The 27,451-nt window shown below is 61.5% G+C and overlaps 1 protein-coding gene across 10 annotated transcripts in view; it reads left to right on the forward strand.

The window, feature by feature from the left end:
• The first annotated feature begins 1,647 nt into the window (after positions 1-1,647).
• Positions 1,648-27,451, forward strand: part of TNS1 (tensin 1) — a 298,282-nt gene continuing 272,478 nt past the window's right edge. For 9 of the 10 annotated variants that reach the window (XR_014713659.1, XM_084643936.1, XM_084643941.1 and 6 more), the window contains exon 1: positions 1,648-2,196. Coding sequence is in view for 9 of the 10 variants with exons in the window: in XM_084643936.1 (XP_084500062.1) it covers positions 2,101-2,196 (96 nt within the window). In the remaining variant the exon portion in view is untranslated. Of the gene's footprint in view, positions 2,197-18,860; positions 19,088-27,451 lie in introns of those variants that run through there. The other variant, XM_084643942.1, reaches the window with a different exon arrangement.

The raw sequence follows: 27,451 nt of genomic DNA on the forward strand, positions 1-27,451 counted from the left end.
GGGTCGCGCTGCTGAAACGGACCTGAGGGTTCTCGTGGATCACACCTCGAATGAGTCCCCCGTGTGATGCTGTTGTGAGAGAGGTGATTGTCACTCAGGTGTCTTAACAGGAGTGTCGTATGTAAGACAGAGGAGGTCGTTGGCCCGCTCGGCTCAGCACTGGGGAGATCTGAGCTGGAGTCCTGCTTCCAGTTCTGGGCGTTGTGCTTTAGGAAAGATGGGGAGGCACTGTGGGGAGTCCCAAGGAGAAGAATAAAAATGAAAACCTGACCTAGGGGGAAAGGCTAAAAACCCTGGGCGCATTTAATCTAGAGAAGCCTGAGGGGGGAGCTGATGAGTCTGTAAACATGTAAAATCTTGGTGTAAAGAGGCTGGTGATCGATTGTTCTCCATGTCCACTGAGGCTTGGACAAAAAGAAATCAGCCCAGTTTGCCGCAAGGCGGATTTTGGTTGGATTTTTGGAAGAACTTTCTAACTCCGTGGGTGGGGAAGCTCTGGGACAGGTGCCTGGGGAGGATTCTCCATCACTGAAGGTTTTTACGAGCAGGGTGGACAAACCCCTGTCAGGGCTGGGCCTAGATTTCCCTGGCCCTGCCTCGGTGTGGGGGGCTGGGCTGGCCGAGCTCTCGAGGTCCCGTCCAGCCCCCACGTTTTGATGAGTGCAGTGTGTTGGGTGGGGTTTAATGTTTGAAATGTCCATGCTGGTTCTAGTGTGGGGCGGGGGCGTCGGCGTGCCTGGCAACAGGGCCGGTTCTTGGCACTGCAGGGGTTTCCAGGCTCTGTACCAGCAGCCCTGAGCTGGGGCTCCCCTCTCTCAGCCAAGTGAGCAGACCCTCCCCCCATTGCATGGGGGAAACTGAGGCAGGTAGTAGGGAAGGGCCTCACCTCCATTTGCACTGGCAGACCTGGGACTAGAACCCAAGAGCCCTGCCTCCTAGCTCCGCACTGTAATCGCTGAACCCCTTTGACTAGGAACCGTAGCACAGGGTGTCCCCTGCCAGCGCCCCAGGCCCCTCCGCTCTGCATCTCACCGTGGGCTCTGTTGAAGCAGAAAGGACGGTCTGGCGGTTAGAGCACTTGCTGGCACCCAGGCTTCAAATCCTCGCTTTGCCCCAGCCTCCCGGTGTGACCGTGGGCAAGTCAGCTAGGTGCTCTGTGCTCCAGTTTCCCATCTGTCCCATGGGGTAACAGCCCGGCCCTGCCCCACTGGGGCGCGGGAGGATAGAAACGTTGATGATTTGCCTGCGGAGACACCAGAGAAATCCCATAGATGAGCGGGAAGCAGCAGAATCTCCCTGGAGGGGACTCCCCCTGCCCAGCTGGGCCCAGAGCTAGGGCTTGGCGAGCCCTCTCAGTCCTCCCCTTGTGCCTTGCTCGTCCCTGCCCTGCATCCCCGGGGTTTTGGCACAGCATCGCTCGGCTCCAGGGACGAGCCCGGTGCCCTAGCAAGCGCCGTGAAGGACACGAGCTGCCGAGCGCGCGGAGGGGCCAGCAGCTGCAAGGCACAGAGCCTGAGCGACCCGCGCTGCCGGGGGAGGAGAGGGGGGAGAATCTCATTAGCTAATGGGGGGTGGGATTTGCCGGGCGGCTCCGGAGGGGAAGCCGTGCCTGGGCTGGCTTGTGTGCGTGTGAGCTGGGCCCTGGGCGGCCCAGAGGGTGCAGCCCGCTCTCTGCAGCCTGCCCCTCGGGGAGCGCTGGGAGACTTTGCAGGCTGGCTGCGCCTTCGCACGCTGCAGGGCCCTGCTGGCTTCTGCTGCCTGTCCCGCAGCCGGGGTCTGGCTGTGCCGCCCGTCAGGGAGCGGGGAAGGTTTAGCCGGCGTCTCCGGCACCTGGACGGGGCGCACAGCGAGGGACTGAGGGGCGCTGGCCCCAAGAACTGCACCCAGGTTGCTCAGGAGGGGCTGGGAGCTGCCTGATGGCCACCCGGCTCTGCGGTGCTGATGGCACGGTGAGGGGCGGTCGGGATTAGCCCAGCCATACGCCGGGAGCCACTGGTTACTTCAGAGCTCAGGAACTGCCCAGCATCCATTGGAGTTTTAGCTGGAAACCACCTTCCCCTGGGGGCTGCAGATTGTGGGGGAGCCAGGAAGGAGTGAGCTATGACCTGTCTCGGCTGGTGCTTCGGCTTGATGATCCGCTGGGGGAAGTACCTCTTCTCCTGCATCCTGCCCCGGTGCTTATGCTGGCCCAGGAAGGTAAGTGGGGGCATGGGACAGGGAGGTTGCAGTGGGGGGGAGCCTGGCTTCGTATCTGCAAATGTGGTAGCCCCTGGGGAGCCCTGATTTTCAGGGGTGCCGTTGTGGGAGGAGGGGGTGGTGGGCTGGCTAAGGAAGGGCAGGAGGTTGCCTGCTGTGGGGGGATCCCTGTGGAGTGGGGCATGTCGATGGAAGAGCCCTCGTGTGGGTGGCCTGAGCCGGCGCTGTCTCAGGCAGCAGAGGCAGGCCAGCCCGGCTCTGGGGTCTGGGATCCAACTTTCTCATCCTGAGACCATCCCTGCCGCTTGCGCCCCTATGTGTCTTGCCACTGGCCTGTCGCGCCCCCCCCCCATGGGAGGGGACCCCACTGTGGGGTCCTTGGCCTGGCCAACAAAGGGGGCCAATTGTACTGGTGGGTGCCAGGCTGAGACCCCCCCCAAACTCATTGCATGTAGCCCCTGAGCAGCTAGGGATGGGTGGCAGCTGGGCAGAGGTACCCTCTCCCATTGCCAGTCCCTTAAGGTGCCTGGACCCCGCCACTCACCCTTAGTGGGTTTTAGTTGGGCAGCGCCCAATGCTGGGGCCTGCCCAGGGAGGGGGAGGTAAGTGGTGGCTGGGGGACCTGGCTGCATGGTGTGCAGGGGTGTGGAGACGGGTGGGGAGAATGGTGAGGGGCCTAGGGCAGCGACCCTGGGAACAGAGAGTGAAAAGGGCCTGACCTTGGAGTGGGGCCAGGTGAGGGGAGACTGGATTGAATCCTGATTGGGGCCCAGCAGGGAGAGCAGGGGATGCTCGTCTCTCTCAGCAGGGTCATGGGGGCAGCCGCTGAGCTTGAAGGGTGGCAGGTTCGATAGTGACCCAAGTCAGCGTTGTTGGCCTGGGGAACTCACTGCCACAAGAAGCTGCTGAGGCCAAGAATTCACCATTAGGAGAGGGGGATCGGACGTTCTTAGGGAGAATAAGTATAGCCAGAGTTAAAACGACTGACAGTCAAACCTGGAGTAGGGCCTGAGCACCTTCTACTGAGCACCTCCATCCAGAGCTTTTCCTGGGGGACATGGGAACTGCAACCTTAGCCCAGCTGTTTGGGACAGGAAGTGAAGTCCCTGGAGGAGGCCCAGGACACTGCTGTCCTGCTTCAGCACAGGGGGCTGGATTGGAGGACTGCTCGAGGCTCCTTCCAGCCCGACAGGTCAGTGATTTAGGGCCTCTCCACCATGGCTCGCGGCAGTACTAGGGGTTCTCCCCAGACGTTTCCTGTTCCATCAAGGCTGCAGCCTGCTACTGCTTGGCGAACCCGGCGGCAGATGGAACGAGCGTGGCTGCAGCTGGGTCCATCCGGCGCAGGCTTTTGCTGGCAGCACGGGCCTGTGCTCAGCCCTGTTAGTGTGACCAGTAACCACCGCCCGCTCTCCCAGCTGTAGCTGGGAGATTTAACTTTTCGTTCTCCTTCTAAAGAGTGCGTGCGTTTCCACCACACCCTGCCCACCCCAGACCTGCTCTGTGTCGCTTCTCAAACAAAACCCGGCCGGCATCTTACAGCAGCGGTATTATGAAGCACTGGCTTGTGCCTGAGGGGTCCCCTGCTCTCTAGTGGTTGGACTCAGAACTGCACTCTTGTGTGTCCTAGACTCTATACTGCTAACAGCAAATGGGGTTTCTCTGCTCTGTCCCAGATGGGGCTGTGAAGTTCCCAGTGTCGCTGTGAGGTGTTGGCTGGCCGGGTTTGTGGAGTATTGTGGTGTGTAGATAAGGGCCCCACAGAAAGCTCCGGGAGAGTGGCTTGTCTTCAGTAAGGCGCCCCAGGGACTCTGAGATGGCTGCTAACAATCCAGTTTGTGTGATCTCCTCTCTGCACACATGGGCCCTGGGAAGGGTGGCAGAGGGGCTCGTGAACAGGCAGTTTCCGGTACTCCGTATTGCTGTAATTGGGGCTGCTGCTGGGGGGCGCTCAAGCCGCAAGGCCAGATTGTCCATCCCAACCCCACTGTAACTCTAGGGAGGTCAGAGGAAATGCCCCTGATGGACAGTGGCTCCTCCCAGTGCTCATCACACCTTGGCTCGAGAGGGGTGGGGGACGGTGGATAGGAGCGAGGCCTCTGAGCAACGAGCTGGCCAGGCCTGAGCAAGAGAAGGGTTCCTGCTTGCGGGGGGGGGGGGGGGAGGGTTGTTTGGCTGGAGTCTGAGAGGGTTTCCCGGATGTGGGCCTGGTGGGGGCTTTGCAAAGGGATGCAGAGTCCGATCTTGATGCCCCTGGCTGGCTGCTCCCTGTCTGGCAGGGCTAGCATCCAGGCAGGAAGAGATGCCGCTTTGCAGGTTGTCACGGAGCCCCCATGAAGGATGCTCTGGAACTGCTCCCCATGAAGCCAGGCAGGACTCTGGGGAAGTCTCCTCTCGGGGAGCAGCCTGTCTGCAGGACACACAGCTCACCCGGCTCCACCTTCCTGGGTCTGACCTCGGAGCATTCAGCCTCCCCTGCCCCTCCATGCGCTTCCCACAGTGAGTCCACCCAGGCGGGGTCCTGGGGAAGCCAGAGGGTCCTGCCCCCCAACTCCGCAGTCAGACGGGACTCTCAGTCAGCCAGTAACACAGAAGGTTTATTAGACGACAGGAACATGGTCTAACACAGAGCTTGTAGGTGCAGAGAACAGGACCCCTCAGCTGAGTCCATTTTGGGGGGCATTAAGCCAGACAACCCCATCTGCCCTTCACTCCATGTCCCCAGCCAGCCCCCAACTGAAAGTCCTGCCAGCCCCCCCCTCCTCTGGGCTTTGTTCCTTTCCCTGGCCAGGAGGTCACCTGATTCCTTTGTTCTCCAACACTTTAGCTCTCACCTTGCAGGGGGGAAGGGCCCAGGCCATCCATTGCCAGGAAACAGGGTGTTGGCCATCCTCTGTGTCCAGACCCCTGTACACACCTGCCCTCTAGGGCTCTGCAAGGATCCCTTATCCCACCCCCTAGATACTTAAGAACTGCCTAGGGGAAACTGAGGCACCCCTACAATATTCAGAGGAAACATTCAGAAGAGTCCCACTTCGTCACACAGGTGACCTGCCCTTAGGTTGGGGAGTTCAAACATGGCCTGATCGGAGCTCTGCCCCTGCCTCTCTCGGAGGCTGACAACTGATGCCCGGGCAGCAGGCGAACCGGGGCAGTGAAATGTTCTTCCCGGACCCTGCGGGATCCGCTGATGCCTCTGAAACCTGAGCGATGCCCTGACCCTCGTCTTCGCCGTGACGCACAGCCAGGGTCTTCGCTGCTCGTGAAACGATCCGAGAAATCAGATCTGCTCCTGCCCTCGTGCAGCAGCTGGCAGGACGGTGCACGGCTGTGGGTGGGGGGCGCGTTCCCTAGTGCTTTGGCTATCTAGTTGTAGCGCGCGCGTGTGTGTGAGAGAGAGAGAGCGAGCACTGACTGCCTTAACCAGGGTGCAATCTATTATGTGTCTTGGCTCCTACGCTGCTAAAACCAAAGAGTGATTCCTCTGAACGTAGACAGGACGGCTGGGCTGGGGAGACAGGTTCTGGCACTTGGGGGATCCGGATTCAGTGCCCAGCCTGTGGGGCCTTGGGCCTGGTGCCACATCTCTCTCGCAGTCTGTATAAGGGTGATGCTCCCTTTGTTTAGCCTGTGAGCGCCTCAGGGCGGGGCCGGTCCCTTGCTCTGTGTCTGTGCAGCGCCTGGCAGCCCCATCTCTGCTGCTGTCAGATCATGTCACAAGTTCCACCCTCCCTGCGACGGGTCATGTTTCGGGTTGCTGGAGCCATATGCCCTGGACCCAAACTGATCTCAGTCTGTTACTGGCATTCCCAGGCCCTGCTGCTCCTTCATGGCCCAGTCCTCGCTGGCGCAAGCAGCTCCTCTCAGTCCAACGTTGCCTGTCGGTTTCACGGATGTGCCTCTGTAGATCTGGGATGAGCTCCGGGCTCTGAGTTGAAGGCATCCTGCAGCAGGGAGTCCCGTGGGTTACGGTGCTGAGAGCAGCCTTTAAACCCGGCCTGGTCTGACCGCGCCACCCCTTTGGTTCACAACGCAACCCCGTGTTCTCCCTATTATGGGATGGCAGAGGGGGCGGGGTGCCTGGGCTGGGCCCTGGGCAGTGTCACCAGCTCTGGCGACTTGTGTGGGGAGTGACGGGTGCTCCCCCGGGGCTGGAGCCAATCTCTCAATGACACGAGTGGGCTGCAGCTTCTCGCGAATTTGAGCTCTTCGGTTGGCTGCTTGTCCCATTTGCTCTGCCTTTGGGGGCAGAGCAACCAATCAGAGCTGCTGGAAGAGCGCCCCCCCCCCCAAGAATGGCTTCAGGTTGCTGAGAATTGGGGGGACAAAGACGCCAGCTGCTCGGGGCAGCTCCTCCCCTGCTCCCCCTCCCCTTCTGTGAGCAGTGGGGACAGGACGGCACCTCTGCTTCCTGCAATGCAGGGGGGAGGAGCCCCCTCCGGAGCTGCCCCCGACTCTAGAAGGGGCAGAGGGGACCACGCTGCAGCCGCCCCCACCCCCAGGGGTGGGAAGAGCCCCAGGCAGAGCAGAGGGGAGGCTGGGGGGGGGCAGAACCAATGGCTAGCCAGGGTTCATGTTGTCTCCTCCAAACGCGCGCAAGCAGCCAAGAGGGCTACAGGGGGATCCCGGCGTGTTCCTGCCGGGGAGGACAGACGGGGCGTCTCCCGGCGCGTTCAGGCCACTGCTGTGTTTGCTCACTGCTCTGTTCGGTGCAGCTGGCCCAAAGCCTCTCCCGCCCGGGGCAATGGCTAGTCCCGGGGCAAGGCTCCTGGCTGGCTGTGCAGTGCGGGAGGGGCCTTGCAGTCTGTCTGCATGGCCCTCTCTCCTGCGGTGTTCGCGGCCCCAGCTCTGCCAGTGTGACTCCAGGCTGAAGGCAGTCGGGGTGGGGTGGCCCTGTGGAGCCAGCGAAGGGGGCCCCAGCTCGTGGGCACTGCCCCCTCCTCCCCAGCAGGGGATACATGTTTGAGGTCCCCGTGGGTGGCACATGGCTGGGGCTGCAGCCCCAGGTCTAGGAGCGTCCGGACACCCTGTGCCGGACCCATGGTTTGGAAAGGAGGCGGGAATGTTTTCAGGAACGTGGGACTGCCCCTGAGGCTGGGGACAGAGGGAAGCCTGGGTTACCCGCCCAGGGCGGCTGGTCCTATGGCACAGGCAGAGCTGCGAGGAATTTTGGCCTGAGCCACTGGGCATCCTGCCTTCCCCAGCGGTTGAGCTGGTGAGCTGAGCCCGCTGCATGGAGGGTAAAGGGCTGCCCCGTGCTGGCGGTCACGTGGCAAGACCTGCCCTCATGGTGTGGGTGGTCTGGGGGTCTGTCCTGGACCCCCAGGTGGGAGTGGGAGAGAGATTTTTACCTAGGGACAGAACATGGTGTGGGTGACTCAGCAGGGGGCACTGGCCCCTGAGTCCCTTCAGACCCCAACACCCCAGCGGGGTGCTGGGGGTGGTGTGCTGCAGGAGGGGCCGTGTGCCATAGGGAGCGTGAAACGGACCCCTGGACGATACTCAGCGAGTGGGTTTCTGAGCAGGAGAGCTGTCTAGATCTGACCAGGACACCACAGCTAAGGTGGATACATGAATTTGGCCTGCCTGCCGGTCCTTCTGCGTTCCAGCCAGGCAGGCTGTGAGGAGAGCCAGTAAGAGCGGCGCTGTGTGCTGTTAGGCAGCTCCTGTGTTCTGCCCCAGAAGTTGCTGCATTTCAGTGGAAGGTGAAGTGCTTTGGGCAGGATGAAAGGTCCTGGAGAAATATTTATCGCCACTTTCCAAACCATTAATGGATCCTCCAGCAGCCCTCTAGCTCGGGAAAGGTTGAGGCTGTTTTACAGCTGGGGAAACTGAGGCAGAGAATTTGTGGCACTGTCTGAGTTGGGGTCAGCTCTTGGGGGTGTTCCAGTGCCCCAGTCCTGTGATGTGGCCTGTAGCGCCCACTTCTCTGCCCTGGAGCAATGCGCCATCTGTCGGTGTTATCAGTGTGCTCTGGTGGGCCCAGCCACTTGCCGGCCACGGCCCTGAGCCTGTTTGGCCGGACAATACAAGTGCCTGAATGCAGCCGGCTAATAACCGTGCCTGCTAGCGTCTCCCTGCAGCCTCCCTGGAAATCTGCTCACAACCTACCAGCCACGACACGTCTTCGTGATGGCGAGCTGCATTGCTGCCCGGGGAGCCGGTGGTGGCTTCTGAGCCCTCCTGTGCTGTCCAGGATGCCGAGAGAGCTGGGGAAGGCTCCCAGCACTGGCAGCTACTCGGCATCCAGGACACCTGCAAATGTGGCATTCAACAGGCTGTTGCTCCTTGTGTGTGAGGACGCAGGCTGGCAGCGGGCTCTGACGGTCTAATCCAGGCCTGTCTCGGCATTCCTGCCCATCGCTCCGCTCTGTGTGGTCCCGCTTACGGCAGGGCCGTGCTTTGCTCCTGCCGCTTTCGAGACAAACGACGGGGGGGGGTCCTTCTTCAGCTAAAAGACCCGGGGATTTATCTCCTCCTTTACAGGCTGAGCAGCGGCTGTCAGAGGAGCCTGTGTCCCTAGTTCTTACGCGTTCTCTCTCCCCGCTTTGCGCTGCCTGCCGGGGTGTCTGTACTGAGGCAACGAGCTTTTCGCTCTCTCCAGCCTAGCTTCAGCCTGGCACCGTTCCCAGAGTCAGGTGTGCACAGAGCACCTGACGGGTGCTCGGGGGGCTGCCCGGCGCACTGGGTCATTACCGGACGCTCAAGGCAAATCCAATGCTTTCCGCCCAAAGTGGTTTCGGCGTGGCTGTGTGGTCCAGGGGTTAGAGCGCCAGACTGCCAGCTGTGGGGCCCAGGTTTCAGTCCTATGTCTGCAGCTCCTGCTGGGTGACCGTGGGCGTGTCCTTTCCTCTCCCTTCCTTTGGCTTGTCCGCTTCGCTTGGAAGCACTTCCTGGCTCTTGCTGGGTGTCCGTGTGGTGCAGTGCCATGGGGCTGTGGCAGTGAGCTAGGCCTGGTGGCCGCACCCTGGGATTTGGGACTGCAGGGCCCAGGTTCAAGCCCCGCTTGGTGATGTGCAGTGGGGCTGCCCATGTGGGCTGATCCAGCTGTGCGAAGCACCAGGAGTTGTCTCCCTGCTGCAAGATTCTTGGGAAGGACAAACTCTCCCCCGCCCCCTCCTTGCAGAGGCCCCCCTCCCCCCCAGCTATTGGGCAGTTTGCGGTCATTTGTAGCCAATGGTGGACATGTTTTTTGCATAGGGCAATGGGAAGGGGAAAGTGAGGGTGGAGCCTTGTAGTGTTTGAAATTCCCTTTCCTGGTTCCCGCTGATGACTCTCTGAGATTCATCTGGAAAGAATCTGACTCTCTACGAAGCTCTTAAAATGTTCCACAAGAAACCCCGCAATTGCCCAAAGCTGTAAAACGCTTGTGACGTGTATCCAATGCAGCGTAACCTCCCTCTGCAGGGCAGCTTTTATAGCCACTGCATCCGGGGGGGCTTTGGGGTTGGGGGGCACAAGACAGCAGAAGCCGTATGGTGTAAATTACCAACCACGCCGGGGGGGAAGCATCGGAGGGTGAATAAACGAAAGCAGCTGCATCGTGGGGTGAATAACGGGGGAAGGGAGAAATGAAGAGGTGCGAAAGCAATCTGTTGGCACAGGGGCCAGGAGAGGAGAAGGAGCAGTCACGAGGCACAGGGGTTGTATGGAGGGTGTTCTAGAGAACTGTAGCAAGGCCTTGCTTGATCCAGCATCACAACCAGCCCCTGCCTCAGTTTCCCCTGTTTGTACTTCTCAGGCTGCACCCAGCTGCTTGCAAGTCCATTAACACCAGACCATGCAGAGCAGGGACGCTCTGCCAGGCCCATGCTGGTCCTCTCCCCTGATCTTCTGGCCCCAAGTCTCCCCATTTCTGAGGGAGCAGGCTCCCTCTTCTAGGCAGCCCTCCCCGCAGGCTGCAATCCCCAAGCCAGGGCTGGATGACTGAGCACAGGACCAGGCGAAGCCCACCCCATGCCAAGAACGATGCTGCAGGGATGTGGAAGAGATGCAGGGGAGGTTGGAGCTCGAGGAGTGGGGGGCAGAGGGGTGCAGAGAGAGGGGCACGGAGATTGGCACCAACTGGCCTGAGCCAGGAAGTTTGCAGCCAAGGGTGGTTTTCGGGGAGATGCTTTATTTACATTTGGAATGAAATGCTTAAAGGGTTGCAGAAGTAATATAGGAATACATCTCTGAAACATGAAAGACATTGAGAAGTGGGGGGTGTGTGTGTGAGAATGGGTGAGTGGTGCCCTCTATGGCTGGAACACAGAACTGTTTGCCTGTGTGTCCTGAGCCCTGTACTGCTAACCGTAAATGGGGATTCTCCTGTTGCTCAAGTTCCAGAGGCCTCCCTTTTGGAACAGGAGGATCTGAATGATGCCCTGGTGGCTAGAGCCAGTGGCCTTGCCTGGAGCAGAATTTGGCCCTTGCTGTCTGTTGCAGTGGCTCTGGGATGGTGGCAGCGTGGGAAGGCCAGGAACATGAATCTAGGTGGCCCTTTTGCAGAGCTGGAAGGGGCTTGGGGCTGGCAGCTTTCTTTAAGACCTGGAGCCGGTCCAGTCCCTCCCCTCCAGCAGTGCAGCGAGTACAAAGGATCGTATCAGGGACAGCAGAGGCCCGTTGTGTGCTGGAATGGCCCGTCCTGTGGCTAGCTTGCAGGGACCTCTGTCCTATTAAAGCTGCTGCATCAGCACCCCCTGGCTCTTTAATTAAAGCCGGGCCCTGCGCGGCTGTTTGGCGGGCAGAGTTATTGTCTGCTAAATGAGATCTTCCTGAGTGGTTTTCACTGGGAATTAATCTTGCGGCTGTTGGCAGCTTAATGGCTCACCGAGATGCTATCGGCCGGTCCCCGTCTCGCCTTTCTTGCCTGAAGTAAGATGTGGGGCTGCCCTCGGATCCATGGGGCCTGGTGTGGGGCTGCTCTGTCTGATCTTCTAGCGCCTCCCCCGGACTCTCCCCCTTTCCAAAATAAGAGTCCGAGGGAAGGAGCCCAGCCCTGAAATAGCATCCTAATGGTGCTGTGCAGAAGGGAGGTGATCTCGCTTGTTTCGGATCACAGCGCTGTCTGCCCAGGACTGGGATGGCCGGCAGGGACATGAGCTGTCTCTGGTTCCCCTGACTCTCCATGGGAAATCTGGCCTGAATCTCTGCAAGTTTGTGTTATAGTAATTTAGCATCTCCCCCCCACTAACGGATTCATTTTCACAATGCCCTGAGAGGCAGGCCAGGGTTGTTATCCCCCTGTAACAGATGGGGGAAACTGAGGCACGGAACTGACAGGACTGGCCCAAGGTCACCCAGGGAGCCTGGAGCAGAGCTGGGAATTGCACTCAGCTCTCCTGCATCCCAGCCCTGTGCCTTACCCACAGGCTGGCCTCTCTCATTTGCAAATGTCCTTGAGATGTGGGCTAAGCAGGAGCCCCGAGAGGGGTGGTTAGCAGTTTGGGGGCTAGGCTGGGACTCAGCTCCCTGCTCTGCCACAGACTCTGTGTGACCCATGCCTCAGTTTCCCCTTCTGTCCAATGAGGATGGCACAACCTCTCTCTGTGAGCTAGGGAGGTGCTGAGGATAAATACATTCAAGAGTGTGAGCTGTGGGGGCCGGATAAGCACTTTGAGGAGATGGCGCACTCCGGTTCTGGCTCAACCCTTTCTGAGCCCCTTGGGCCCCGCCTGCAGTAGCTGACGATGCTGCCTTGTGGGTGGGTAACGAGGCATCAGTGGCCGCTTGCTCCTTTGGCTAAAACCAAAACGTGACGCCCTGTTGTCTCTCCCGGTGCTCGGGCTCTGATTTGCTGTGTGTTATGAGCTTTGGCACTGGGTGGCCGAGCTATGGACCAACCTCAGGCCTCCTGCAGCCCCCTCCTCCAGTCCCCAGCCCGTGCATCTAACCTCTCCCGTCTCCCTCCCCTCCTCTCCTCAGGCCGCGCTGTGGCCCTTTGCACAAGCTGGCGCGAGAGCCGTCTCCACCGCAGCGTGGGTGAGCGGCCGGTGGAGCGGAGCGGAGCCCGGCGCGTGGGGATGGCGCAGGGATGCTGGATTTCTTCGGAAGGGGGCTTGCTTCTAACACCGGAGAATCCCGGCTGCGAGCGATGCTGGCGGCCGAACTCCAAGGGGTGTGACACGGGGGGGGCGGTGGTTCGGGGAGCTGGGTGTCTGAACCGGGCTGGCTTTTGGCAGGGGGATCTCGGGAGGGGGTGGCTGACGGTGCCCGGCTTCTCTGGCCCCCTGAGAAGGGTGGGCTGGCTCCCCGCCCCCCTGCCCAGTGTGGCTCAGCTCGGTTGCTAAGTGGCCATTTCGCTCGTTGACCTGTCCCAGCCGGCGCCTGCTGGCCAGCGGGGGACCCTGGCCTGCTGGAAACCAAGAATGGCCAGCAACGGGGCGTCCGGCGGCTCCCCCCTCTAATGAGCCCTAAATCACGCTAATGGCCCGCGCCCACTGTCCCTTGACCCTTCCCCTGCCCCTCTGGAGGGGCCCAGCCTCGCTGTGCTGCTGAATGGGCCGGGGGGGAAGATTTATGGAGCCGATGGGACTTCGTGAGGGCGCCTGCCACGCCCTCTCCCTTACAACGGGCCACCTGGGCCATTGCGAGCTGTGATTAGCGAGCCAGCACTGACAGATGAGCCTGTGATTGCCCCCCAGCCCAGGAGGAAGCCCCTGGGGAAGGACACGGCCCCTCCCCACCCCAGGGACTAATGAAGTCCCTGATTTAGGGACACTTAACCAGATGCCCCGGGAAGGGTCTGATCTGCCTTTGTGTTGGGCTGGCAGGGCTGCCCCAGCTCTGGGGGGGCCCCGTGCAGCTCTCAGGGGGCCCCAGCCCTGGAGCACAGCATCCAGCCGGGGCACCTCGTGACTGGAGGGCTCTCTGCAGCCCCGATGGGGGTCAGGGAAGAGACAAGTGATGCGGGGGTGATGGGTGGGCGGGGAGCTGAAGTAGTGCCCGTGCCTAGCTTGGCCCGAGGCTGAATGTCTTCTGGGCATTTAGCTGTTGCCGGCATGGCACCCATGCAGCCCCCCAGCGTAGATGTGATCTGCCCCGGGGGCTGCTGGTTTGCAGCTGCAGGAGGCTGTTCTGATGCCAGTCGCGCTGCCCCGGGATTTATCGTCTCTCCGTTGGGTGTTTGCAACAGCAAGTTCCAGCGGTGGCTAAAATCCCCGTGTAGACGAGGATGTTTCCACCCAGGGGAAGTGGCCCCAGCATGTGTAGGTCTGGAAGGAGGGGGAGGGATTGATCGGGCGCCAGGGTGAGAAGGGTCTGGCTTTGGGTTGTAGAGAGCCACAGGGGTTGCACTGGGCTGGGGAATCCTCTCCTCTGGGGAAGGGGTCGGAGTCCCACTGGCACAAATTAAACCAGTCCTGTCCCTCTGAACTGCTTGAATTCCCCTCTTGCACCCAGGTCCGCTCAGAAACACACCAGCGTCTCCTTTCCTTTCACCAACCCCATGCCCCAGGCCCTCTCAAGGAGGCGTGGGGACCCACCCCGTCCTAGCGAGGTGACGGAGCAGCAATTGGAGGCAGGGAAGAGTCACCCACCATCGCTATTTCGAGCCCAGCCCGAGGAGGCCCTTAGCAGAGATCTCGGGGCTCGTTCGGGTAGCGTTGCCAGGCTGGTTTGGCAGAGCCAAGCCCCAAGCGTGCGCTGCCTTGGGGCGACCTAGCTGGGAAGTCAAGTGTCTCTCTTCGCTGATGTAGTTACTGGCCTCCAGGAGCCGTCCCGCACCGACAATCGATCCGAGCGCTCCCGGGACGGACGCACCCTGCCAATGCGAGGAGCCAGCAGGCTTGTGCTCCTGAGTGATTTGATACCCGACCGCCGTGAGTCAGGCGGGCGTCATTTTGTCGTGTAGACGTGGCCTGAGGGAGGGGGAGCTGCGGCTCCGAACAAGGGCCTCTGCGCACATCTGGGTGGAGAAGGTGGGAGCTAGGGTGGCCAGTTATGGTGGCCAGTTATGGTTGGCCGTATTCCTGGAGGTTTCATCGTCTTTAATTAACGATTCAGCTCTAATTTCTGGAGACTCCAGGACCATCCTGGAGGGTTGGCAGCCCGGCTCTTCGCTTTGCTGGGCGTTGAACTCTCGGAGCGGGAATGGGCCCTTTTCATGGGAGGGGAGCGCGGGAGCAGCCAGCAGTGAAAGCACTTACGGGGCGATAAAGAGCTTTAATGAGCCGCAGGCCCCGCAAGCTGTAAACCGAGAGCGAAGGGGAGAAAGCAGGGGTGCCAGCCGGGGGCGGGGAGGGAGGTTTGGATCCACGCCGAAAGCACCTGAGCTGCTCGGGCTGGGAACTGCCGTTGGCACAAAAGGGATTTTGTTGGTTTTCTGCTGAGCAAAACCCTTGGGGTGATCAGGGCGTCTCCATCAGCGCCAGGGCAGCGGATGCTGCAGGGTCCCAAATACGCTACGACCGGCACCGGTCCGACAGCACCGTTCTCCGCCCTTCACACCAGACCCTTCCCAAAGCACTCTGCTGTCCCTGCCCGGAGTTGTAACCTGTTGGATCCTCAGCGCATGGGGGGCCCCCCGATTTATGGGGACAAGGGGGAAGCCAGACTCTCAGGCGGTGAAGCGGTGCCATGGATTTCTGGCTGGGTGCTGGGCCGGTGCTGGGGGCGGGGGAAGCCTGGAGGTGTCGGGGCGGGAGCCTGCGTGTCTGTCAGGTTTTTGGTGACGTCCCAAGTTTTCCATTTGTTTCCTCCCTAGGGAAGAAACTCAAGGTCACCGGGCGCGATGCAGGAATCTCTGGGCAGGGGATCAGGCTTGCTGATGGCCCAGCAGGAGGGATGCGGCTGAGCTGCGGAGTTCGGCTCCGGGTCTCCGCTCCCCCTGGGCTGGAGGGGGGCCTGGCTCTAGGGTGTTGGTTTGGGGCTCTCTTCCCAAGCGGTGCCCAGATCAAGGTGGGGTATGCAGCAAACACCCTTGCCCTGCCCCTGCCCTGCCCAGGGGTTCAGAGTATGGGAGGGGACTCTGGGGTGGAGTGAGGGCTCTGGCTGGGGGTGCGGGCTCTGGGGGTTTGGGATGCTGGGGGGTGGAGCCAAGGGGCACTCTGTGCTGGGGATGCAGGCTCCAAGGTGGGGCCAGAAATGAGGGGTTCAGGGTATGGGAGGGGACTCTGGGGTGGAGTGAGGGCTCTGGCTGGGGGGGTGGGCTCTGGGGTGGGGTTGGGGATGAGGAGTTTGCGGTGCAGGAGAGTGATCCGGGCTGGGACTGAGGGGTTTGGAGGGTGAGAGGGGAATCGGCTGGGCAGGGTTTTGGGGTACATGAGGGGGTGTGGGGGTTCTGGCTGGGGGTGAAGACTCTGGGGTGGGGCTGGGGATGAGGGGTTTGGGGTGTAGTAGGGTGCTCCGGACTGGGACCGAGGGGTTCGGAGGGCGGGAGAGGGATCAGGGCTGGGGCAGGGGGTTGGGGTGTGGGAGGGGGTGAGGGCTCTGGCTGAGGGTTCAGGCTCTGGGGTGGGGCTGGGGATGAGGGTTTGGGGTGCAGGAGGGGGATCAGGGCTGGAGCAGGCGGTTGGGGCCTGGGTGGGGGTCAGGGGTGCAGACTCTGGGCAGCGCTTACCTCGAGAAGCTCCCAGAAGCAGCGGCAGGGACCTCCTGCCTGAGCCTGGTCCTGCTGGGCCAGATCCTCCATGAGCCTGCAGCAGCCTCTCCATTGGCTTTGGCTCAGGCCTGGAAAGTTGGGTGAAGCCCCCTTGTTTCCGGGTTCTTCTCGGACCCTGGAGCCCTTGGCTCTGCCCGCCTGCCCTGAGCGATGCCCGTTCTCCAGCAGCACCAGGACACGGAGCCCCTCGCTGGCTGGGGTCCCTCGGCTGGGTATCTGGGCAGAGCCTTTACCCAGGGCCTCAGGGGCGATGGTCTCTCCAGCTCCGCATCTCCCCAAAGCCGGAGGGCATGTCACTTCCTCCCCAGGCGTCCAAGCCTCCTCTGCCCCCCCCGCCTCACCCTAGGCACCTTGGTGCTTTCCCTCCCCAATATGTCCTGGCCCCCCTCTTTGGTCCTGACTCCGCAGCCCCTACCCCCGCTGCTTCGTTTCTTCCATGGCATCTCAGCCTAACCCTTCTCTGATGGGTCCCCAAAGTCCCCTGCCCCCTTTGCGGCCCCCTGGTCCTGTTCTGGTGCCCTGTGGGGTGTCCCCCGCCTGCTCCTGAAGCACCTCCCCAGAGGGGCATGGGCTGATGGGCCAGGCCCTCCGTCCCCAGCCAGGGGTTGTTGGAGCCAGGGTTGCCCTCAGGGAAGGGAGCCCGGCGGGTGTGGGGGACTCCGTGCAGGGGCAGGGAGGGGGTTGCGTGTTCCCAGGCAGTGGGGGAGGCAGGGAGCCGGGGTGGTCCCGTCCCGCTCTTGGCTGCCACGGCCCCATATATAAAAGGCAGCATTGTCTGGGGAACACAAACAGGGGCTCGCCTGGCCCTGCCCGGCTTGCAGGCTTTGTCGCAGGATCCTATTGAGCTTGGGAGGGAGGGTGAGAGGGGCTGGGGCACAGTGAGAGGGGAGGCAGGCAGACAAGCAGAGCAAGGGGGGGCAGCCTGGCTCTCTGGCTGCTTTAGCAGGGCCTGGGGTGCAGGGTGGGCAGAGGGGGGCTGTGATGGGGGTGGGGTTGCAGAGGGGGAATGTGTGAAATGGTGGGGGGGCTGTAGAAGGCTACGGGGGAGGGGATGTGTGAGGGGGGAAGGGGGCGAGGGGTGCGCACCAAGGTAGCGGTGCCAATTCTCTGGCCCCACGGGCACTGTGAGGGCTCATAGCGCAGCATCTCTCTCCCTTGCCCCCCGGCCACAAGGCGGCTGCTGCGGGAGCCTTTGGGGTACAGATGTTTGGGGAGGGGGGCTGGAAAGCACCCCCACAAGAAAGGACCCAAGGGAGCGTGCAGAATCCTTCCCGGCCTAGGTGCGGGTGATGGCCAGGTGTCTGCCAGGCCCCAGCCATGTGCCAGGCACCAGAGGGCACGTCCCCCTGACCCCAGGGACGCTCTTCATTGGAGGAAGCAGCAGGTGGGGGTGGCTGGGGTGCCGTGGGGAGGGATGTAGTCCATGGAGGGGTCATTCTGGGGCATCTCCCTGGCCTGGGCCAGCGGCTTTCCCTTGCTTGGGGCATCCTGGCATGTCCGCAACTGAAGCCATGATGGCGTGTGTGGCGCTGGGGGGAGGGGAGCTGGCGTTCCCTGGGGCTGGGGTCGGTGTCAGGCCTCGATAAAGGCTCTGCTGTGTTGTGGAAAATTAACAACGCGTTGTGTTTGGCAGAGGGCAGGTTGGCAAAAGTTCACTGTAAAGGGGAGGGTTCAAGGCTTTTGAGAGCCCTTGGTGGGGAAGAGCCCCCAGCGCCCCTCTCTGCATTCACCCTAGCCGCAGGACAGCGGCAAGGGACCAGACTGCTCCCTGGGTATCAGGCTGAGCCCCCCAGCTCCCCCCTCCCCTCCCCAGGACTGCAGGAAAGGGCTAAACTTTGCAGTGTTAAGCCCCAAGCAGGTTCCTCCTTCCCTCTCCCCTCCTCTTTGCGTCTTTCCTTGAAAGCGGCCGGCCCCCCTGCTCCTCTGGGCCCAGGCACATGTGGAAATTGGATGGGAGAGACCGCGGGTGTGTTGGTGGAAGGAAATGGGAACCAAATGTTGGCTTGGACCTTGAGGGGAAAATGTGTTTGCAGGGCGAAACTGTTCTTAACGAGGGCCTGGCTCGGGGGAGCCGGGCGCGCAGCTGGTTGGAACGTGCAGGAGCCGGTGGTTGGCCGGAGCCCTGTGCAGCTGGAGAACGGCGCCCGGCTTTGCTGGAACAGGGGGGTTCCCGGTGTCCCGGCCTGGCTGGCGCTGCCCTCGGCTTTTGCAGGGCTCTGGGGTTCCCTCAGAGGTTTGTGCCCTCTGGCTTTGGGCGACTGAGCTGGGCAGGAATAGGGGAAGTGCAACAGGCCGGGCAAAGTCTCCCCGTTTTGTCCGGGCCCAGCTATGCAGGGTGACCGGCTGGCTGGCTAGCACGGGGGGCCGGCAGTGAGGGGACCCAGTCATCTCATCGCCAGGTGGCCCGTTCCAAGGCAGGTTCTCATCTGATGGCTGCTTGGAATAGTGCGCACGTCCCCCGACCTCCACCCCAGCTGGTACTATCCTTCTCGCCAGTTCCCCTGAGAGACCACGGGCTGAACGTCTGCAGAGACGCGACCCCCGAGGGCCCTGGGCGGGGGCTGCGTGCTGTGGGCAGCTCAAAGTCTGCCTTCGTTCCGGGGACACATGGGGGACCTTGGTCTCGGCCTGGCACCTTTCTACCCCCTCTGCCAACTTTCCAAGCGGGGAGGGAGCTGGGAAATGGCCCGTTGAAACCCAGCCAAGTCTGTGCTTTGCCACCAGCCTGGAAACGGATCTCTCCCGGCGCTGAGCTGGGCCAGAGCCAATGCGCTGGGGGGCTGAGCTGGGAACCGGATCTGCACCCAGACCTGCTCCCGGCCCTGCAAAGCGAAGGAGGCTTCGGCAGGTCCAAGGTGGGGCAGGTGGAGAGGGGATTGCCCCGCTGGGGGAGGTCTGCTCGGGGGGGCTCTCAGTGGGGAGATGGGGCTGGCAGATGCCTGGGGAAATCCGGGCGCTTGGGTTCTTTAAAGAAGGGCCAGTCTATGCAGCCGGGGGAGGATTTTGTAGGCGCCTGGCAGGGTTTTCCTCCAGGCACCGCCTCCTCCTCGGAGGCGAAGGAACTGACCCAAGAAGAAGAGAAAAGCTGGAGTGACAGGGAAAGGAGGCAGGGACTAGCGGAGCGGCTGAGAAACACACTCGGGTGCTGCCTGCCGGAGAGATGGGCTGGCATCTCTTCTGGCGGGGCTGGCCCGGCTGCCCCACCGCCGCCCCGCGCCCTGGGCTGCCATGCCCACGGTCTCGCTGAGCCTGCCGGGGGCCCGAACTGGCGACAGGATGACCTGGGTTTGCTTGTCCTGCATGCTCTGGGTAGGTGGAAGCCGTGCAACCTTGCCTGGGGACAGGCCATTCCCAGAGCCTTCCCCGGGGATGAAATTGGAGGGGGGCGGTTGGATTTATGGAGGGCTGGCAAACGACTAAACTGGCAACGCTGCATGGAGCACGTGGAGGGGGATGGGGGAGTTGGGGGGGGTAGGGAAATCCCTGCCCCCCCCCACACTCTGGGCTGAGCTGTACAGTCATCAGCTGGGGGTGGGATGGGACATGCTTCCCAGTGGGGGCGGGGCTGAGCCCACGGCCTAGGCTGGGTTGATTTATGGTCTCGGACTGAAGTTCCTGGCAGGGCAGCTGTGGGGGGGAGTGTGTGTGTGTGTGTGGGGGGGTGCTGTTTCTATCACCCCCCCCACCCCCCCACACACACTTGGCAATCGATCCATTTACTGGTGTTGGTTACAAGTGTCTGCAGCTCCGGCTGGCGAAGGGGGGGGCGGGGGGACTGACGGGGGGCGGGAATAGCAGCCCTGTGACCTAAGAAGGGGGTTCCTCTGGAGGCTGCTTTGCAAGGAAATTCTTGAAGCTCTCCGGGAGCATGTGGCTACCGGTGCTGCTAGCCAGCTGGCTGTGCTGAGGGTGGGAGGGAAAGTCTTGGGCTGGGCCCGGCTCTTCTAGTCTCTTTTCTTTGCTCCTTTGCTAACTGCTCCAGCATCACTTTTTGGGGTGCCTGATTTTGCATTTCAGAGGGGGGGTTTGTCCCCCTGGGGGTCCCTGCTCTTCCCTCCCCTCCCCACAACCTTGGAGGGAGCTCAGCACCTCGCAGCACCTGGGAGCTGAGGCAGGGTCAAGGGAAAGTGCCCCCTGGTGTGGGAGGTGTCTATGTCTCGCTGTAAGGGGCTGGGGGAGGGATAGTCCCCTTGGGATAGATGGCATCTTCCCCCCCCGCCCACCCCACCCCCACAGTGCCACAGACTGGGGGGATGGCCGGGTGACTGGTTGCTGGGGGGAATGGGATCAGATCCAGCTGTGGGGCTGAGCTGGCGTGTGAAGATTGGGGGGGGGGCACCTGGAGTTATGAAAGGCCATTGGGGGCAGATTTTTCAGTGTTTTATTCTTGTTTCATTGCCAACAGGCCTGGGAGCCTGGCTGTGGCCCTGGACACCACTGCGCTAGGTGCTGTACAAACCTAGACCCACTGGAGAGTCTGTGCCCCATAGCTCTGCTCTGTGGCTCTTCCATTGCCCCCGGAAGCCCCTGCCTTTCTCTCTGCCCACCGTGACACCCCAGTGCAGCCCCCTCCTCCAGCAAAAGTCCCACTCCTGCCACTGGTGAGACTGGGAGTGGGGGTGTCGGGCTCTTGCCCCGCAGGACGACAGCTGATGACAAGCGCTCCACCCTTCCCAAAGCCCCTCCCCCCCCCCTTGGTAGCGCCATGGCCCTGTTGCCGTAAATGCTTTGAGGGGTCCTGGGCTGACAGAGCCAGGAGGGGCCGGGAAAGCTGTCCCCGGCCAGACCTACCCGGGCCCGTCTCAGGCTAGGCTGGACCGAGTGCTGGTGGGCAGGGTGGCTGGCCCGGACGGGGCCTGTTCTAACCTCACGGGGTGGAACCAGCCCCTGGGGCAGGTGGATTTGGAGGTGGTGACAGTCCAGGGATAACAGGAGGCCGGGGAGGAGTGTAGGCGAATCGGGGACATGACAGCAGAGATCGGCAGCGAGAATGGGGGTTGGCGCTTTCTTCCCTCACCCGACTCTTTAACGAGCTAATGAATAACCCGCTGCTGACGTCAGGGCTTGCGGGGGTGGGGGGGGGGAAGCTCTTTGCACCGGTCTAGTCCTGCTTGTTCGAGGTTGAGCTGGGACGCAGAGGATGCCAGGCTGTCTCCGAGAGGAGAAGCTGGGGACCCATGCAGGGGAAGGCTGGGCAGGCAGCTCTTTGCTTGGGTTCTGTCTCCTGGATCTCTCTCTCTCTCTGGGGCGTTGCCTATGCGAGGGCCCCCATCCCTTCCACGGTCACCCGCTTGCAGGGATCATTGGAGCCGGTGGGGCTGGTCCGCCTCTGGGCACACTGGGGTTTCGCCAGGTTCTCGAGGATCTCCATTGCTAGTGAGGAGATGCCGGTGGGCAGGGGCAGGATCCGAGTGGCCGCGGGTTCGAGGGGCCGAGGGGCCTCTCCGAGCGCTTCGGGGTCCAACCCTGCCACTCCCGTGGGGAAGGGCAAAATCTTCTTCGAGCCGTTCAACAGCTGAGTGAGCTGAAGCCTGGGAAGAGGTGGCCTGTGTGATCTGCATTTCCAAAGCACCCAAGAGTAGAACCTCCATTGTGCCAGACGCAGGCCAAACAAGAGACAGGCTGTGCCCCACAGAGCTTGAACAGAAAGACAGACAGAGGGTGGAGGCGGAATGGGCAATTGCCCGAGATCACCCAGCACAACTAGTTGCAGAGCTAAGAATAGAACCCAGGTGTCCTGACTGCCTTAGCCACTAGCCCAGCCAGCCTCACAGCAGCTAAGCTCGGCCTTGCATAGATCTCCGATCTCAGTGGCTCTCTTGGGCTGGGACAGCCCGTTTTCTGGACCTTTTGAAAATGCCAAGTGGGATTTAAAGCAGTGGGAGCGTGGTGAAAAAGCAGAGGGGAGCTGCTTCCTTCCAAATACATCACAAAAATAGTTTCTGAACACTTCTGCCTTGTCTGTATTATCAGGGACAATTCTACCATCCTGCTCTAGTACCCAACCTAGACCACAGCTAGTTTCTTTTGTTCCTGACCGATTAAAACCACAAGTTCTTCTTATCCTTAACCTAACTAGCCAATACCTTTAGCTTCCCTTATCAGTTGTCTGCATGTCATAATGGCTCATTCAGAGACGTTGCTATCAACGCGCCCCTCTTTTCCATGTATGGCTGGATCTGGGGTGGAGTGCTCTTTAATGGTTGGAATAAAAGACGGGGAGTCAGGACCCTGGGTTCTATTTTTGACTCTGCTACTTGCTTTATCTTTCCACAATTCTCCCTTTGCTTTTGCCCGTCTGGGAGGCCCATTGTGTCTAGATGTTTTGGGGTATGGGTGGGGAGGGGGTGAGTTGAGCAATGTCACCTCTCGTCTCCCGCTGCAGGGACTTCAATGCTGTCCTCTTCCTGGCTTATCTTGTAGTGAGTCACCCGCAGCCAAGGTCTGGCTTTGCTTTGCACCACCTTATCTTAAGCAATTAGAAATAAAACCTAGCGTGACAGCTCATGGCGTTGGGCACAGGCAGGCGAGCGGGCAGCTGCGCTCGCCTGGCAAGAAGCAGAGAGTGCTCATGCGGATGAGGGCAGTGATGGGGCAGCTGAGAGCTAGATCCCAGGAGGAGACCTCAGCCCTGGGATTAGCTAGATCAATGCCTTTCCCCCTGTTCTGTGTGCTGGGGGATAACGGGAGAGGACTGCAGGGCTGTGGAACAGAACCATTAACAGAGGTGCTGCAATTGAGGCCAGCATTCCAGCCATGTGCCCTCAGCCTGACTGCCCGGTGCCTCCTCCAAACTCGTCCCTTCTGCACCCTGGGCTCCTCCCTCCACGTTCCCTGCAGGGGGCTTCACTTCCCAGTGCATCGTGGGAAAGGCACACGGAGCAATGCGCTCTGCTGTGGCCAGTGGGTTGGTTTTTGGTTTGCTTTGGCCGTGTTGTGGCGTAGCTCAAGAAGAGGGGAAGTGAGGAGAGCTGGTGCCCCCTAGAGCCGGGAAGGGACAGTGGGGTCTCGGTCAGTGACTGGTGGTTGACACTCATGGTCTAGGGCACAGTCGGTGTCCCAGGGAAGAGGTGGGATGATGCCCCAGGGCAGAAGTGCACGATTGCCTTGTTCCGGGGCAACTCCTTTCTCCTTCAACCCGGTCTGATGGAGCCGTGCGAGGTTGCGGGGTCAATTCAGTGGCTTATTGGTGTGATGAGTGTTGCTGCGGTCGATACAGTCGGGGGGTGTGGGGAATGAAAGGGGGTTCCAAAGAGGATGGAGCTCAGCTGTTCTCAGGGGTGGCAGATGACAGAACAAGGAGCAATGGTCTCAAGTGGCAGTCGGGGTGGTCTAGGTTGGATGTTAGGAAAAACTTTTTCACGAGGAGGGTGGTGAAGCACTGGAATGGGTTCCCTAGGGAGGTGGTGGAATCTCCTTCCTTAGAAGTTTTTAAGGCCTGGCTTGACAAAGCCCTGGCTGGGATGATTTAGTTGGGGACTGGTCCAGCTTTGAGCAGGGGGTTGGACTAGATTCCTCCTGAGGTCCCTTCCAACCCTGAGATTCTAGGATTCCCCATGGGGCCGAGTGTGCCCCTTGTTTGATGACTGTCAGTGTCTCTGTCGGATAACATGGGCAGAGAAGGCAGGTGGGGCGAGAGGAAGCAAAAGACCCTGTTGAAATGTGAACTGGCTGAGTCCGGCTGTTGGAGCCTGTGCGTACGCAAGCCAGGACATCCCCTGCAGCAGGGACACACAGACGCACCCACAGATCAGGGCTGTGCCCTCCAGCTGGGGGCAGCAGAGAGACCCCCCCCCCCATGCTGCGCACACACTGGGATTGGGGCTCATGCCCTCCAACGGGGTGGCACCCAGGCACACCAGGACTGTCCTCCCTCGTGGAGAGGGACGGACGGACAGTTGCCTTTCAAGGAATTTTCCTGACCTAGCTGTGCCGGTGGCCAAGCGCAGCCAGAGGGAGCGGAGAGAGGCCGGGCTTGGCTTGGCAATCTTGCGGCCCTGGAATTGCACGCAAAGGTGCGGGCTGAAGGCTGCCTGTTGTGTCCCTGAGCGAGGGGAAACCGGCCCTGCGAGATCAGCCCGAACGGCCCTGCCTTCCGGCCTCCCCGAATGCCACCGGCGGGGCTGAGCCAAATCTGCCTCAGCAGCTAGTTAGAGGGTGTGGGCGCTGGGGCTTCTCCCCGCCACAGGCTGGTGAAGGGGCTGGGCCACCAGGGCACAGCATTTGCAGCCTTTTGCACCCTGCCAGCCCCCTACTTCCTTCCTCACCCAAACGTGTCCTAATGATTACACCGCCTCCCGCAGCCCCCACGGCCAGTTCGCCGCCATCCCCTTACGGCTGCCTGCTCCTTTTCAGCCACCCTGAGCACTTAAAAAGCCACCCCCTTCTCCCCCCAGCTCCTCTCCCTGGCTCTCCCTAGGCAGAAATGGCGGGGAAGTGAGAACCTTGCTCCGATCCCAATTCATGGGCAGCCTTTGCTGCTCAGGCCCTACCGCGGGAGAAGCTTTTGCCATGCTCCTCAATTTCAGTTCCGCCTTGTGGCCATTGCTTCCCTTGTCTCTGAAAGGCAGCCGCCTCTGGGGTGGAGCACGGCAGCTTTTGAACGGCACACAACACCACTGTGCGACAGTCGGGTGGGAACGGAGGAAGAACAGACAAAACTGCATGGGGAATTCAGGGAGGCAGAGTGGAATTGCAGGGCTGATTACTAGGGTGTATATATAATACCTTGTAGTCCTGCAAAAAAAACCCACCATGGGATCTTAAACGGGCAAAACGGCCTGGCTGTTTGAGTTGAGGTGGACTTGGGTGGTCTCTGGCTTCCTGCCGCCATGCATAGGGCTGCTGGCAATGCCTGGAGGGGCAGGCGCCAGGTGCAACATGGGGGAGATCGTCATGTCAGATGTGGGGTGGGGAATCCCCGCCTTGGGTCTCTTGGGGCTGGGACTTGTTCTGTGGTTAGCAGACCCCTTTGCCGTTTGAAGCTGCTGGGAGCGAAATGAGGATAATCGCGGCTAATTAGACAGCAATTAAACTGGCGTGATGCTGCTGATCGGGCATCCGTGGTGCTGGGGTGGGGGTGGGGGGTCACCTTTGGCTGCTGGACGGCGCTGGGCTGGCTCCTGAACTTCCAGGCCCCAAAGACACCGAACGCTGGCCCAGAGGCCCCGTCTCTTTCCTGCCCAGCCTCCCATGCCCGAGCACAGAGCCGTGCCCGCCTGGCGTAGTGTCTGAACCAGGTTTGGGTCTGTCCAGGCCGGGGGAGCCTGTGCTGAGCTCCGTCCTCCTCCCCGCAGTGAGGGAGCGGCTCCTGGATGCCCTGGCTCAGCTCTCTGCACGCTCCCCAGGGGCGAGGGCATGGGGCCAAGTGGTAATTGACGAGGTCAAGAGGCAAACCCGCCCCTGGCCGCTCAGCTCTGGAGGTCAGGGTTAAAGAGACGTCAGGCTCCTGTCGCTGAGCGGAGATGCCGGGACTTACCCGGCACGGGGGGCTCGGAGACCCTTGTTTATCTAAGCTGCTCAGCTGGCGGCGCTGGGGATCGGCGTCCCTCCTTGCCGAGCCCTGGCCTGGGGCTTTCGTTGTTTGCAGGGGCCAGGGCAACCTGCCTAGCCACGTAATCACTTTTAGGTGTATGGTGGGAGCACCTAGAGGGCCCGGCTCAGATCAGGGGGGCCCAGGGCTGCACAGACTCCATCTGAGAGTGGGGGGGGGCAGCACTGCACAGGCTCCATCTGAGGTCAGGGGAGGACCCCATCGGGCCTGGTGCTGCACGGACCCCTCTGAGATGGGGGGGTCCCGTCGTGCCCGGCACTGCACAGACCCCGTCCGAGGTCGGGGTCCTGTCGTGCCCAGTGCTGCATGGACCCTGTCAGAGCTTGGGGGGCCCCCTTGTGCATGGCACTGCACAGACAAGTAACAAGAGACAGCTCCGGCTCCAGGGCACTCCCAATCTAACTGCCCCAGAATAGGGGTCTCCGTTACACTCCTCCGTCAGGGAGCCCAACCGATGCCACGTGACCGATCCGGATCCAGCAGTGCCCGCGCCGGGAGCGTTGGCTCTGGTTTCTGGCAGACCGTTTTCAGGGCTGAATGCAGCCCGGGGGTGGCGCTCAGGGCTGGGGGCGAGCCCTATTCCCAGGGCAGCAAACATGGGCCCAGCAAGCTGGACGAGTGGTGTGCATGCAAATGAGTTTGGACATGTAAATTAGCCCATGGGTTCATTTGCATAAAGGGCCACACCTGGAGCTGTCCAGAACCTGGCAGCTGTGAGATGCGAGTGTGGCTTGTGCATCCAGCTGGGGAGGGGAGCGGGCACTACCCCCCCCCCAGCTGCTCCAGGGCTGGCTTGAAGCTAGTTTGCTTTTCCCATGGGCAGATGAGCAGGGCCCCTAGCCTGGGGTGAGCGGCCGGTGGGGCTGGCCTCACGCGGGGCCGTGCCCGTCCCATGATGGCAGTGCTGGGCTGCGATCCCTGCTGGGCAGCAACTCCAGGGGGCTGTCCTCATGCCCCCTTCTGCAAGAGAGCCCCCTCGGACCTGCCAGCCGGAGCCGGGCCCCGCGCCTGAGGGAGAGGAGCTGGGCTGGAAACAAACAAGTTAATCCCCCTCTCCCGCCCCGTCCCTGCTGGGGGCTTGTTTTGTGTCTGGGTCCCAGGGCCAGGGCCAGGGCCAGGGCCTGGGAGGAGGGGTGTGAGCTAAGCTGCCTGGGAAGGTGTCGCACACCCCACGCTCCAGCCGTGGGAAAGGGGGTACCCCCCCACACACACTGATTAGGAAGCAGCTCACACTTAGCTGTGGCCGGCACAGGCTGCTCCTGTATGCGCTGAGCTCTGAATAGGAGACGTGTCCCCAGCCCCTGGGGGCCCGGGAAGCGGCAGCTTGAAGGGGCCCACGCGGGTGGCCCCCGAGGGCTGCGTGGAGGGCACTGTGGCAAGAAGCCTTTTGCCTGCACTTTGCTCCAGCATCAGCCTCGCCGCCTCCGCTGAACTTCTCTTCACAGCTCCCCACCGCATAAGGCAGGCCGGGGCTGTCTGCCCCATTGCACAGATGGGGAAACTGAGGCACAGAGCGAGGCACAGGGTACCAGGTAGAGCTGGGGGATCGAACCAGCCTCCTTTGCGGCAGCTTTACTGCCCAGGCACTTCTGCCCCAGCAGAGTTTGGTAAAGGCCTGCCCTTCTCCCCTGCCTGAGGGGGCCTGAGCTCCGCAGCTGGGTTGTGTGCACAGCTGGGCCGGCCGCTGCCAGCTGGGGGGAGCCAGGGTGTGGGCCGGGGGCCACCTGCTGGCTCTCCCTCTCTGAGATGGAAAGAGCGTGTTCCTGGGGGCTCCAAGGCATGGCTGCCCGCTCGGCACTGGGTGTGTGTAATGCCCAGCCCCACAGGGGCACAGAGATGCAGCCTTGTTATGATCTGGGCTAGTTGGGAGGGGCTGTGGGCACAGTACCCTCCTTGTCATCTGGCTTCTCTGGTGGGTGGTAGCCGCTTTCTTACCTCTTCCCACCGGTCTCCGTATGCCCCGCTCTGGTGCTCTTCTTCCAGCGCGGTGGTTTCCCGATGCCCCCCAGCCAGCCCTCACCCGGCTAAGAGCACTCAGACGCTCTGTGCTATCCGTGCCCAAAGAACGCCCCCTCCTCTCTGCACCTGGCCAGAGGCCTGCGCCTGTCCCTGTCCTACCC

The sequence above is a fragment of the Lepidochelys olivacea genome (genome assembly GCF_965140295.1).
Source record: "Lepidochelys olivacea isolate rLepOli2 genome assembly, chromosome: 11".
Taxonomy (NCBI): Eukaryota; Metazoa; Chordata; order Testudines; family Cheloniidae; genus Lepidochelys; species Lepidochelys olivacea.